Source organism: Desmodus rotundus, chromosome 13 (genome assembly GCF_022682495.2).
Source record: "Desmodus rotundus isolate HL8 chromosome 13, HLdesRot8A.1, whole genome shotgun sequence".
NCBI classification, from domain to species: Eukaryota; Metazoa; Chordata; class Mammalia; order Chiroptera; family Phyllostomidae; genus Desmodus; species Desmodus rotundus.
The window spans coordinates 12,269,122-12,283,308 of record NC_071399.1 but is presented as its reverse complement, the minus strand read 5'-3'; the positions used below and the strand labels follow the sequence as shown (position 1 = coordinate 12,283,308).

At 38.9% G+C, this 14,187-nt stretch overlaps 1 protein-coding gene and 1 non-coding gene across 3 annotated transcripts in view; one reads left to right on the top strand and one right to left on the bottom strand.

The window, feature by feature from the left end:
- The first annotated feature begins 64 nt into the window (after nt 1–64).
- Nucleotides 65–14,187, top strand: part of VPS37A (VPS37A subunit of ESCRT-I) — a 28,224-nt gene continuing 14,101 nt past the window's right edge. The window contains exons 1-4 of one of the 2 annotated variants that reach the window (XM_024562596.4): nt 66–476; nt 8,547–8,621; nt 10,451–10,565; nt 11,148–11,248. In XM_024562596.4, coding sequence (XP_024418364.2) covers nt 352–476; nt 8,547–8,621; nt 10,451–10,565; nt 11,148–11,248 — 416 coding nt within the window. In that variant the 5' untranslated portion in view covers nt 66–351. Of the gene's footprint in view, nt 477–8,546; nt 8,622–10,450; nt 10,566–11,147; nt 11,249–14,187 lie in introns of both variants that reach the window. The other variant, XM_045197187.3, reaches the window with a different exon arrangement.
- Nucleotides 12,832–12,938, bottom strand: LOC112306815 (U6 spliceosomal RNA). The gene has a single exon (XR_002974990.2). It is a non-coding gene; the product is annotated as a U6 spliceosomal RNA (small nuclear RNA).

Sequence of the window (14,187 nt, the reverse complement as noted above, 5' to 3'; positions counted from 1 at the left end):
GAGGGGGCTCTCGCTGATGACGCGGCACGCAGAGGGGCGGGGCACGCAGGTGACGGGAGCTGGGGTTGGTACAGAGCTGGGCGGTGAGGCTGCCCGACTGCCCGGTTTGGCGTCAGGGCGTTGGAGGTAGAGGGGTGGCCCGTCCCAGGCCGCGAGTCCCCTCTCTCCGGCCGCCCGCAGTCATGCCCCCCAGGACCCAAGGACCCCCAGTCGGGTTTGCTTAGAGAAGACGCGGCCGCCCAGCATTTGGGTCCCTTGCACGGTCGGCCGCTGGAGAACCGCCGGGCTGAGCGACTGGGAGAAGCAGGCCACAACCGTCGTCTAGGGCCTCGGCCTGGGGACCCGTGGAGGATGAGCTGGCTCTTCCCCCTGACCAAGAGCGCCTCCTCCTCCGCAGCTGGGTCCCCCGGCGGCCTCACCAGCCTGCAACAGCAGAAGCAGCGCCTGATCGAGTCCCTCCGGAGCTCCCACTCCAGGTGACTGCTCGCTCCCTCTCCGACCGGCGCAAAGAACGGGGCGGGAAGGCGGGCTGGTGGTAGTCCCAGTCGCAGCTCCCGAGGCCGGCTCCCCCAACCTGCCTCATTTGGTCAGACTTAACTGCGTCCTGGGTCTCCACGATCTTTTTCCCATCTCCGCCCCAAGTTCAGGATTTCCCTCCGGACCCTTTCCACCCCCTCTTGCCCCACTCGGCTCCTAGGGTTCTGAGTCGCTCATCCGCCCTGACACACGCTGCTGACAGTAATCTGTCTCTTAGTCTTTATCCAGTATCCCTCTCGGTGCCCTGCTTCCTCGCTATCCTTTCCCTTTGAACACCTGATTGTCGCTTTGGCCAAATTGTTAAAATAATGTACTTGGTTACAAAGAATTGTGAAGAGTAATACCCAAGTTTCAAAACAGTGGAAGATTTGGGGTGGGGAGGAAGTGTTGCAACTTCAAAGGAAAGGCAAGCTACAGTTTTTATCAGTGAATTCTCTGGGAGTGGTATCGTCAATCCTCTTAAGTCTCTACGTTAAGGTTTACCCTGTTCCGACAACCTTCCCTCTCCGGCAACTAAGTCTCTGTAGGTTTCTCACTGTTACTCGTGTTCCCACGCTCAGGAATTGTCTTACATTCATCCTGATTGTTCTGTTGTCTTCCTATGAGGTTTTAATTTTCAGCCTGGTCAGATTAGAAATATTTTGCAATTCAAATGATTTCAGCTGTGTTCCTTGTTTGTTGTTCCTTTTATATTGAAAATACCTGTGGCCTCTAATGGTTTTCAAAAAGGAGTGTTGCCGCTTTATGTTATAGTATGAATTAATACAAGTATATGTACTTAACAGTGCCAGGCGTATAATTTGATGTAAAGATGTTAACATCGTTCAACCCTAACCTTTTTAAAATAATAAGTTCCATTGAAAAACTATTAGGGGACACTTTATTTGTTTTTCCAAGCAAGTAAGTTACGGTGTAGAATAGTTTTAAATTAGATAGATTGTTAAGAAAAATACTCACTGCAAAATCAGCTTGGCTAAAATGAGGCCTATTGCTGATTGAACTTGAGATGTTTCTTGGTTCTTTCTCTCAATTGTTCTGTTTGTTCAGAACTTCAAAAGGTGAAAATTTGTGATATTTAACTGGAAAGAGGGGCATGCTATTTGATCTAATGTGGCTTTCTTTTTGGAAATTAAGTTCATAGAATTCTTTTAAGTCTTTTCTCTAAAAAGTGTTCTGTACTAACCCGTAAGAGCTTCTCTTACAAGATATGCTTATAAAACAAGATGACTGACTTTTAGCAAACATAACAAAAGTCTGTCCTGTTAGAAAGTGTCACCTTGTAAGACTATTTATATACCAAACTAGTATTACTGTTGCCAAAATACTTTTTAGAACCACACTTTTGGAATTCATTGCTTTTAAGCCTTTAGTGTATTCTGTTAAATATTCTCACTGCTGGCAAATTTTTATTCTTCGAGGTTGGAGTTGAATTTTTGAAATATTCCAAAGTCTCTTGTTGCTAGGGCTGGAAATACAGGAAGCGATTGATCGGACATTATTTTTGGGGGGTTCCCCAGATATGGTGAGATTCTAAAGCAGTAATTATTCTAAGTAGTTGTGGAGTTGGTTTAATAGGATTAGTAAATACTATTGAGTTAAATGCAGAAATGGTCCATTTTATGTTATTTTTTGAGCTAGAAATTATGGACGTCTACTTGGACCTGTGACAGTATCTACCTATTTTGTAATGCCATACACATTTAAGTACTCTTTATTCCTGCAAGTTCTTTTATAAAAATACTTGGTTTTATTTTATTGAAATAAAATAAAACACATTTCTAAAACACATTTAGAAACTAAAGTTGGATAACTAGGAGACAATTAAGTAAGTCATGTACTTCCAGTTTGCAAGGCATGGTACGATTCCAGAAAAAATGACATCTGTCTATTTAATTTACATTTGCCTCTTCACTCATGGCACACATTTCCTAGGCAGCTAGTAAAAATGACCGGTCTGTGCCGAATACTACAGCGTAATGTTTGTGTAGGCAGACACTGATTGGTTGTTCTGAAGGGGCACTGTGCAAAAGTTGCAATGTTTTGAATGGTATTTTCATGAATAGTACAAAACTTCCTAAATAATAACAAAACTTCCTGTTAAACTGCCTACCTCGTTTTTCATACCCATCTTTCCTCCAAATGGAAGGTCAGCAGCTCTTTCTGACAGTGAAAATATCTGACTGATTTTTTCTGCCTTCCTTCAGAACCCCCCACCCCCATTCTCTCATCTGCCTTCCAACTCTTAATCATCTTTTAACTCTTTATAATTCAAACAGTTCTATTTTAAGAAAGATCCTGTTTCTCTGTGAGTGTAAACTTTTTTTTTTATTACCATAAACAATTCTTCCTCATCCTCCTCAGGCCTCTCCTAAAGGTTAGATGAGTTTTATGTGTATTTTCTCATCTAAGTCTTACTGATTCCGGCAGCCAAATGGGAAACTGTTTAACCAAAGCATAGTAACATGTTTGTCTGCCATGAAAATGGAAATTGAAAGTTATGGAGACTGTGCTCGAGTAATATATCCCATGTCTGAATAACAATCATCCCAATAATCGACTTACCACTGGTAATGCCCGACTTCTGGGCAGGAGTAGAGCCATTGTGTTGCTTCTTCCCCTTTCTAAAGAAGCGCTCTGGAAGGCACACTGTCGTGCTTCCCACCCAAGTCCGTGTCCTCTGACTTCTTGGAAGAACGCCTGTTTTTGTCTGGGTTCCCTATCTGCAAAGCCCTTTACTTCTTGGGGGCTGTGCTCTTTCAACCCCAGCAAGTAAGTAAGGGTTGTTTATGCCCGTGATGATGCTCTCATTCCTCCTGCTAGTTACTGTGAAAGCAGGGCTCTCAGCCTACTTTTGGACAGTGGGAGCTGGAGCAGAAGTCTGCTGGGGAGCTAGCTGTTCACAGCGTTTCCTCCGTAATAGAGATGTCCAAAGTGAAACGCCTCTTATCTCTCGGATATTGGACTATTACATGGGACGTCTCGATCTGCTCGGATCAGGGAAGGATGACAGGCTGACTACTGAATGCGGTAGAGTAGAAAGCCGTAATGGCCGTGATAATACTGTGATGCTGAATTACCCAATTCTGGAAACTTCCTGCCTCAGGACTTCTTCCTGTGTGAGATTAATAACCCCTTACCGTTTAAGCCACTTTCAGCCTGATTTTTCAATTATTGTGCAATAGTTGAAAATACGCAGGTGATACCCACTAATCCTAATATATAAAGATTCTTCAGAAGTGAAGCTGTTCAATATTTCCTTCCATTTTACCTGCAATCAGAAAATATTAAAAACTGATGGTCTTAACAGTTACCACCCTATCTATCCTAGTTTCTTCTCTTTCAATATCTAAAGTAATTATCTTACTTTATTTTTATTATTTTATTTCCTTAGTTCTAAAACCACAGCTATGTTGCCAATGGTAAATATTACCTGTAATTAACTCTATAAATTCAAAGTTATACAAATGATAATCATTTTTTATTACCTTTTGCTTAGGGATATCAGCTATCTCAAGTAAAAGACTTCTGCATTCATTTTAATAATCAAGTACATAGTAATTCTGGTGCTATTTTTATTTTCAGTAAGACAATCTAATTTGGGAATTACACTTACCAGAATTGCTTTTTCTTTTTTTTCCTTACGCTGGTATGACTAATAGTCTTCATGAAAGACGCCCTGTACCGGAAGTCAGGAGATACTGATGTGTCATTCATTAATTGGCAGTGCAAACTTGGATGTTCACATAACCTTAGTGAGAGGATTGGCTATCTGAATTCTTACTGCCCTGACAACTTTGAAAGTCTACTGGTTCCTCGAGTCTCTCGATATAAACATTCTGTTAGAGATAAAAGACAATAAATTGGAACGGCATAAGTGGAAGTAAGCAAAAATTATTGACCTGGGAAAAGCAGCTTGACTTTAGGTGAATGAAAACTTTGTAACCAGACTGTCACGGATTCCAGTTCTGGCTCAAACATACTATAGTCTAGCAATAGGACCACTTGGCAAGCTACTCGACTTCTCTGCGCCTCCTTCTCTAAAATTCGGGAATTGTGATTCTTGTCATGCAGAACAATTGATATTTAATATGTGTAATCAGGTATTAGTGTATCTGTCATATAGTAGGCATATGACAAATTACATTCCTTTTCCCACTGCATGGAATCAGTGTGCCTGTAACCTTTGCCTCTTAGCTTATGTGCTAATTGCCTCTTAGCCCTAGCTTATTGGTCAAAAATCCTTCACAAGTCTACCTATAGCTCACAAACCTCTGGCAGGACTACTTCTGACTTTCCATCCAGAAAACAAGTCCCTTCCAGGGAGTTCCTACACAAAGGCAATGCACCTCTGCTAAAGGATGTAAGATACAGCACACAGAAAGAATCTAGAATATTATCTGGCACACAGTAGACACTCTGTAAATGGCAGTTATTTTTATTTTATATTTTAAAAATACTACTGCCAATCTTCATAGTCTCTAAAAGTTGCTTTGAGATTTTCTTTTGCTGCCAATACTTGAGTACCATTGTCAACATTTATAATTTGAGATTTTTTTCATTAAAGTTTCCAAACTTCCAATTTTTTAAAAAAAATTCTTTATTATATAGATCGATTTCAGATTCACAGCAAAATTGAGCAGCAGATACAGAGAGTCCGATATGGCACTTGCCCCCCGCCAACTTTTCTTTTAAAATAGAAAGATCTGGAAAGATTTGGCAACAGTTTCCAGACAGCAACATTAGCTTTGAGCTGAAGAGGAGCTGTTCCCTTTACAGGAAGGCCTCTTCTCCATTCTACTAGTTTGCAGTCAGCTCCCTCTTGTGCTACAAGCACCTGTCTTCATTCATGGGCATTATCTGACAATTACAGGTATTTGAGACTCCAACTTCCTCCTGGAAGGAAATCTCCTTGACTTGTTGCAATAAAAAAATCCAAGAATCTGCTATGCCTTACACTATGGAAGCTATAGGAATCTACAAAATGTCAACATTTTGACTCTAAATGGATGTTGAGCTTATAGAAAACTTTAAAATTATATATACCAGACAATCCCATTATTAAGTGACTTCTAATTTGATAAATTAAATCGTATAATCCATTTATAACCAGTGATTAAAAGTTAGAATTGTGGAGTGTATGACACAGTAAAGCATGCTATCATTTAAGAAAAAGTTTCCTAACTAGGATCTTAACAGTTCCAGTGCTATGTGTAGCTGATTTCCCCTTTAGTACTCTCGGTCAGTACCTACCTCAAAAAAAAATGTCACCACACAGGCAGTCATTTCTCCATTGCTAGTTAAATCCAGCCACAGCTATCTCTCCCCTCCTACCTATGAATGCCTTCTACAGAAATCGGAGACAATCTAAATATCTAAAAGTAGAGAATAGGTTAAACAATATACTAGAATATCATGCTAATAATATTTTTAAAAATTTAAAAAAAGATATTGCAAAATCACACTTACTGACTTAGAAAGGTAATTTTAATAAATTACTGTGGGAAAAGAGCAAGTTACCAAACTGCGTATGTGGTATAATTATATTTTTGTTCTAAATAAGACTGAGTACAGAAAGAGGATTAGAAGGTTATATACCAATATGTTGGCAGTGGTTATCTTGGGTATATGAGATCCTGAGTGATATATATGTTCTTGTGGATGAAAAAGGGGTTCTATGGAAACTGACCTCACAGGGTAATCCCATCACAAATGCATAACTGGACAGGAGTCACGCCCTAGGCCTATAGAACTGTTTTAGTAAAAGGTTTATCTTTGCCTTAAGCAAGACCTTTCCAATATTTTCGTATTCTAGGTTAACACACCTTTGAAATAAGTGCAGCCACCCTCCAGAGAGCACATAACCTTAACTGTCTGTAACCCAGCCCCCACCTGGCTCTCTCCCACTTTTGTGTAACCTTCCTTATGTTCCCTCCTTAATTTCAAGTAAATAAATCGAGCTGCAAAATTGTTATTCTCCAGCATTTGAGATCTTGCTTCCCAGTAACTGCCATTAGTTTGTGCTCAAATAAATTCTAACAAAATTTTGTGAAGGTTTGGACATTCCTTATGTTGACATTCTCTTTGCTTGTTCTTTCTCAGTGCGACTGACTTATTTTTAAAGTAAGTTTTTTTAAAAGTTATTAAAAATAGAAAGTACTTCAAAATCACATTTGTGATGAATATTAAGGGAATAATTCTTGGATTAAATAAGTAGAACAAATATATCCATTTTGTCTAATGCAGCTAGCATAGGGGAGGACAAAGTTTTCCTAGACACTTAGAGACCCTGGCTGGGTCTGAAAATTAAACCGACAGATTCATAAGAGAAAAGCACACAGATTTTTGTCATCTAAGTTACACCTGACACAGGAGCCTTCAGAAGGAAACGAAGACCCACAGAAACAGATCTGAGTATGTTATGCCAGATTTGGTGAGGAGGGGAGAGTGGTGGAGGAATATGACGACGAGTTAAGGAGTTAATAAAAACTTTGTTGATTACACGGTGTTCATGCAATTGAGGATGCTGCCAGTATCCTAGTCCAAACCTGACCCTCAAAGAGAAGCGTTCATAAACTTTTGGTTAAATCTCAGTGTTGACTCTCATCTTGAGTCTCTTGGTACTTGTCTCTTCTCTTCGGTCGTGGCCCCATTCCGTGGATGTCAGGGGAGAAAGCTTATCAACATCTATAATTTCTCTAAAACTCTGTGTCAACACGTTTGAACCTTTCAGGCTACCTAAAATTTACATATTCTAGAGGCAAGGTTTTTTACCAAAAGGCAAAAAAATGTAGTAATTAAAAAAATGAGGAAAAGGAGGTTTTCTACAGCTATTAGATGAAGCAACCAAAACAACAAAAAATAAATTATTAATGTTAAATGCTAGACCTCTTTCAAAGGTGTTCATTCTTGAAAAAGTTTATGTCCATTTGAAGATTAAACTTTCAACCATAACTCATTAATAGTACTTACCATTTTTCCCTTTGGAAATATTATGAATGTTAGTTAGAATTCCATGTGAGCCCCCCAAAATTTGGTTGGTAAATTATAATTGTAATAATGTATGCCTTCTAATTAACAATAAAATAAAATTCTGAATGTAGAATGTTAAAGTGTAAGGGACTTAGAGTAGTTGGCAATTATGTTTAGCTGCTAGTAGCAAAGACTCCCAAAATAGTGACTTACACATAATAAAAGTGTTTCTCTCACAGGAAAAGAAACTCAGTTTAACATTTCCAAGTCGTCAAGGACCTATGCTACTTCTTTCTATGTGCTTAGTTCTCCCTGGTGCCTGCCTCCATTCTCAGGGCCACCGATGGTCCGATAGAGCTGTCTGAAGTCCAGCTATCATGTCCAGGAGGAAAGGGCAACAGACCCACATCAGGCTTTTGTTCTCCTTTAAGATGCTCTTCTGGAAATTCTATCCCCAACTTCAATTTTTCTCTGTCTTATTGGCTGGTGCTTAAGTTTATAGCAACAACCAGCTGCAAGAAAGACCAGAACGCTGCTGTTCAGAATAAAAGCGGGCTGCTCTTTGGAAGAAGGGGGGTAATTTAGTTTTGGAAACAGCTAGCAGTCTCCATCCTGAGACTGCAGGAGACGTCTCATCCAGACTTTTAAGTCCAGCTGGTCGGCGGCAGGGTCGTAGTCAGAACCTGGTGTCTTGCTGATCTGTGTTATCTAGAGGGCTTGTGATTGCGTCTACTAATAGTGACTTAGATAGAGTGCTAGTAAGTCAATCTAACATCTAACATTGTTACAGGAGTTATGCTTGGCCTCTTTGCCTCACCGTCTACCCCCTGCACCCCACATTCACACAGTGGGGTATTTCAGAATATTATCACCTCTTATTTCATACACCTTTCTATGATCATTTTCCCTCAAGATTCAAGTTATATTGGCCATCTAGAATCTGATTAAAATTAAGAACAGTCTTGGTAAGCTCTAAAAGCATTTAACATTTGTCTTTAATATTAATGGTTTTATAACTTCAGGTACATTTTCTCCCACAGTATAGCTGAGATACAGAAAGATGTAGAATACAGGTTGCCCTTCACCGTCAACAACCTGACAATAAACATTAATATGTGAGTAGAATTGTATCCTATTTTTCTTTGTAATGTGACTAAAAAATGTGTTTCTATTGTTTTGTTTCTTAGTTATTGTTAGAAGTAAACTAAGTGAACTATTTTAACTATAACTTATCAAAGTTGCACAATATTGTGAAATTAACATTTTGTATATTGCTGAAAGAACTATAAAAGAGGAAATTGATAAAGAGATGTAATAATAATTGTTAATACTGTGATCAGTTTCATTAACTTGCACTGAAGTCTTAGCTGCAGGTAAGCTGAAAGAGTAAGAATTATAATAACAATCAAAGGGATCATGTATGGGAAACTATTCAAGGTATATTTAGCTTTATATCTGAAAGCATTTAAAATATACTGGTTTTCAGAAACATAACTACCTCGGTCAGAATGCTCAAGGCTGAATTTGATCTGCTGATTATTGCTAAAGAAAAAACAACTGAAAGTTAAAAACACAATTACGAGATTACCAAGTTACAAAGAGGAAAGTTGGACAGAGTGGTTGCTGAAGTACCCATTTAACCGTAAGTGCAGTGATCAGTCTTCAGTCTGAAAGAATCGAGTTGACCTCAGATGGCATCAGGTGGCTGCCTTCTAGAGCCAGCGTTTGGGTGAGGCGAGGACGCACCTGCCTGGGAGGCAGGAACCATGGCTCATCCCTCTCCACATGCTCGGTGCCTACATGGTGCGTCCACATAGGGGCCTTTCTGAATCCTAGTGGAATGAGTGAGCTAAAGCATGACTGTGCAACAGTGCCAAGCATTGTGCTATGTTATCTTCACACATAGATAGCAGCTTTCTGAGTCCTCACAGTAGCAGATGAGGGCGAACTACAGACGTGTAGGTAGTGATCGCATAGCCAGGATACAAATCCAGATCGGCTGGGCCCCCAAGGCTGTTCATTGCCTTTTTTACCAAACTGGTTTAACATCTTCAAATACATGAGTTAAGTAGTTGTATTTCTCCTTAGATATCCTCTGTACAACTTTGTAGGAGAAGCCATCAAGGACCCAGCTTTCTTCTTGACATTGCTGCCAACAAATGGTTTTCTGAGCCACCAGGGGAACAGAGAGGCAATTTAAAGGGATATATTCTTCCGAGTCTTAGAGATTTGGAAACCAGTTTCATAGTCAGTAAAATCCCATTTTTTAAGACTTCACTCCCTAATCTTAAATTTGTAATGGTTCAAAAAAGGTTAGGATACTCACTTTTTGTGTTGAAATTTATTGTTTTTTATTTTAAACCATGTGATTGACCTCAAAATTGGGAGAGATGTGTTATTTGGACATTTAGAAAAGAGCCATATAGAAGTAAGGCATTATGACAGCTATAAAGTTTCATTTCTAGTACTTTCCATTTCCTCTTTAAAAATTCAATAGATAGTGAAATAATTTCTGGCAGCCTTTCAAGGGTAGGAAAACCATAGGTAAAAAAATAATGTGGCCAGACCTATGGTCCAGTAACCAACCAGGCTGGGTTAATATGGCTCATCTGTTACAAACGCATAATCTGATTTTTAGCGGAGATTTGTGTAGTTTGGTATGTTGTGTTTGAAAGCAATTAATTGTCACAGTGTGACAAATATTCTATAATTCAGGGTATCCATATTCCACATTAAGAAGGTTTTACTGTATGGAATTACTTGTATATCCTTTTGTATATTTTCAATCATCTCAACAACCATAATAGAGCACTTATTACTGAATAATTCAAATGAATGTGTGAAAATTTAATTTGCTTTAGCTAACTTTGTTTTAGGATTTTTACTATATAATGTAACATGTGTTGTCTTTGTTTTTGTTTTTCATCTGTTCTACCTTTACCAGATTGCTTCCTCCACAATTTCCTCAGGAAAAACCAGTGATCAGTGTTTATCCACCAATACGACATCATTTAATGGATAAACAAGGAGTATATGTTACCTCTCCATTAGTAAACAATGTATGTTTATGGTATATTTATTAACAGGTGTATTACTTTTCTACTAAATATTTTAGAAATCTAAAATGCACTTAAAATCTCATTCTGGAATCAGTAATTAAAAAAATTTCACTATGATAGTACCGACTCAAAGGTTGTCTTTCAGTGGTGAGGGCCTGTTGGTCTTAGAACCTCGGTTCACAGTAGATCCTCCATAGTTGTTAGGAAGAAATAAAAGTCATCTATGAATTGGAGTTCTCAGGATACATATGTGATTGATTAATGTGAGGGATGTAACAATGTACTCTCAGTATTTACCTTTGAACTTACCAATTATTATAAATAGTGAGGTGTGGAAATATTTCAGCTCCATCATTGATAAAATAGACTTTTAACTTGATTTATGGTGTTGATTTTATTAGAAAATATAAGTTGTGAATTGCTAATATCCACAACTTGACACAATATCCTTTGCTTTTTATTTAATTCTTTACTTGCAAAAATGGACTTAATACTAAGTTTTAAAATGAAGTCATGCTAATGAGACCCTGTAATCTTTTTCTGAAAGTGATTTTGATCATCCTGTGTTACGGTTATTTTCAGTTTACAATGCACTCCGATCTCGGAAAAATTATTCAGAGTCTTTTGGATGAGTTTTGGAAGAATCCTCCAGTTTTAGCTCCAACTTCAACAGCATTTCCATAGTAAGTATATTTATAACAAATGTTCGTATATATTTATTTTAAACAAATTGATCAAAATGTACTTTAAAATTCAAATGATGTTAAAAAGCACTTCTCTGTTTTCTACATCCCCATCATCACAAAAATATATTTATACTTTTCAGAGGCAATGTTGTTCTACTTTTATCTGCTTCTCTGATATTTACTTTCATCTTAATCAGTAATATATACATACTGCTGTCTCTTTATCCTGTTGTTGTAGGTATTATCTGTTGACTTCCTTTTATGATTAATGAGGGTTTTAGTAATAGTTATCTTTCACAGATCTCCCTTTCTCCTCATCCTCTCAGTGAATTTATATCATGATTTTTACTTACTTTGGTATTTTTATTACTTTGACTCTTTACAAATTTATTGTTGCTAAACCAAATACTTTATCCTAATTAACATTTCCCTGTTCTAACTTTTTGCTTTTTCTGGAGTTAATTTTAGTTGCGTTTTCCATTGGTTTTGTTTTCGTAGACCTTTTTCAGTCTTCCTGCTTAGTCTTTTACACTGTCCTGAGCGTACCTCTGGCTTTCACCTGTGGTTGGCCACCAAGCACCTCCTGTGTTTTAGATTTTGTTTTGTTTTGTTTTTGTTTTTTTATTATAGCAGCATTCCACCTCCAGGTGCTAAAACCTTTTCTGGTTACCAAGGCTTCATAACAAAGCCACAAAATTATGGACACAGTGAAAATAATAAATATATTTGTTGTTCTCCCTAATCTTCAATGCAGGAAGGGTTCATCAGAGCAAGCCCTCTCCTCTGCTCATCATGAGCAGGCCCTCGTCAGAGGCCTCGGCTGCCGATGTCAGCTGGTATAACTAGATGTGGTCGCGGTGTGCTGGGCTTCCTCACAGCACCATGGCTGGTTTTCCAGCACGAGCATCCTGGCAGAGAGCTATGAGAAAGTCATAATGCAGTAGTTGCATGAAGTCTTTCACTTCTGCTCCATTTGATTTTCTGGGGCAATTGCAAAAACTCGTCCAGGTTCAAGGGGTGGGAAATAGGCTTTTCCTCGTGATAGTGGAGTGGCATGGTTCTGCAAGAGCAGATGGGAACAGAAATAATGCTGCAAACATTTTTGTAAAACACAGTGTGGATGCTTGGGAATCCATATATTTTGAGACATTTTTGTAAGTCTGTAAATACTTAGTAATTGGTACAGGTCAAAATCTAAGTTGACATGGTTTTTCCACTCAGAACTGTTTATATATAGCTATTGGTGCTAAGATGACCAATGCCATTTAGATTTTTGATCTATGTAACATATTTTTGTCTTTAATGTTCTGAAACTGCATGGTGATGCAACTTCTTGTTCTTTTCTCTTTCCAGAATATTTCTTGAATTTTTTGCCTAGTCCTTTGTATTAACTTAAAGAACTTTTTCTTGTTCAGAAGTCAAGGCATCTTCAAAAACGCCTGGACATCTGCTTAGCTAGATTATCAGGTTCACTGGGGACATCAGCCCCAGCTCATCTTTGCCTCCTGTGTCTGTGTCCTGGGGTCATGGGCCTCACTGATATTTTTGTTTGTTTGTTCTCTTTATCTTTTCATTTTCAAAAAAATGTGGAACGCTTCACAAACTTGCTTATTATCCTTGCGCAGGAGCCATGCTAATCTCCTCTGTGTTATTCCAATGTTAGTGTATGTGCTGCCAAAGTGAGCACTCTCTGGTCTTCTTCATCTAGAACTGTGTTTCCTGTCTTCTGTCAGGATGGGGCTACATATTAACTCATTCACTTTTTCTGAGAATAGAAGCCAACAAGTTTACTTGTCATTTCAAATAAGTTCTGCAATAAAGTGCACATTACTAAAAAGCAAGTTTGATGCATCTATACAGCAAGGTCAAAATAAAGCAAATTGGTTCAGAATTATTAAGAGTAATTCAAAGATAGTACAAATATTTTCTCATGCTGATCATATTGTTTTAAATAACTTATATCTACATGTATATCACTTACATACTTATTGATAAAAGTAGATTTTTAAGATTAAGATGAGAGCTTCTTTGAAATAAATAAGCTCATTAGAAAACATTTTTAACTTAATTTTTTAATAATATAGTCATTTAAAATTCAAAATGTATAAAGGAGTATGAAGTGAAAAGTCACCCTGCCATTTTTATTTCCCTTGCAACTTAGTTCTTCTTCTCATGGTATCAAAGTTGTTTGTTTGGCTGTGAATGTATAGAATTCATACAAATATGAATAGCTGTCAAAATACAGAGATTTCATGCACATATAAGGAAATACATGCATGTAGTATTTTATTCCCTCCTTTTTTGCACAAATGGTAACATGCCTCCCCCCTCCCCCCCCCCCCCCCAAATGGTCTGGCTTGGAGAGCTTTCCATGTTGGTATGTAAAGCACTTCTTCGTGGCTTCAGAACATTTGGCCTGTGCAAATGTGTACAGTCCTGTGGGACACAAGCTTCGGTTCCCCTGGCCACTAGATCCAGGCGATTTGGAGGTGTCCCCTCGGAGACAGTCTCAAAAGTCAGGCTCCAGATGAGTGTATAAGCTGCTTTCTGGGACTTAGAGCAGGCTATAGAGAGGCAAGGGGAAAGCGCAGACATGACAGCCACCACCTGCGGTCCCTGAGAGCACCTTGTCAGTCTCTGGAAGTGCACCATACCTGAAACCCAGCCGTCAGGCCCAAGCTCCTGCATGAGCAGATAGACCTCTTTCATAGAAAGACTGGGGGTGGGGGGGGGGGCGGCTCTTTCTGCTGTCTGCACAGGGCCATAGGGATGGTAGTCTGCCAAGACCTACCTGTCTCTGTGCCTGTTGCCGTCCCACTGGACCCAGGAACTCCAGCTCCCCTGGCCCCCAGAGCCAGGCATTCAGAGGGCGTCTCCTGAGTAGCAGCCACAAAAGCAGGGTGCACCAGACGTGAGCCCTTGAAAAGCTGTTTTTC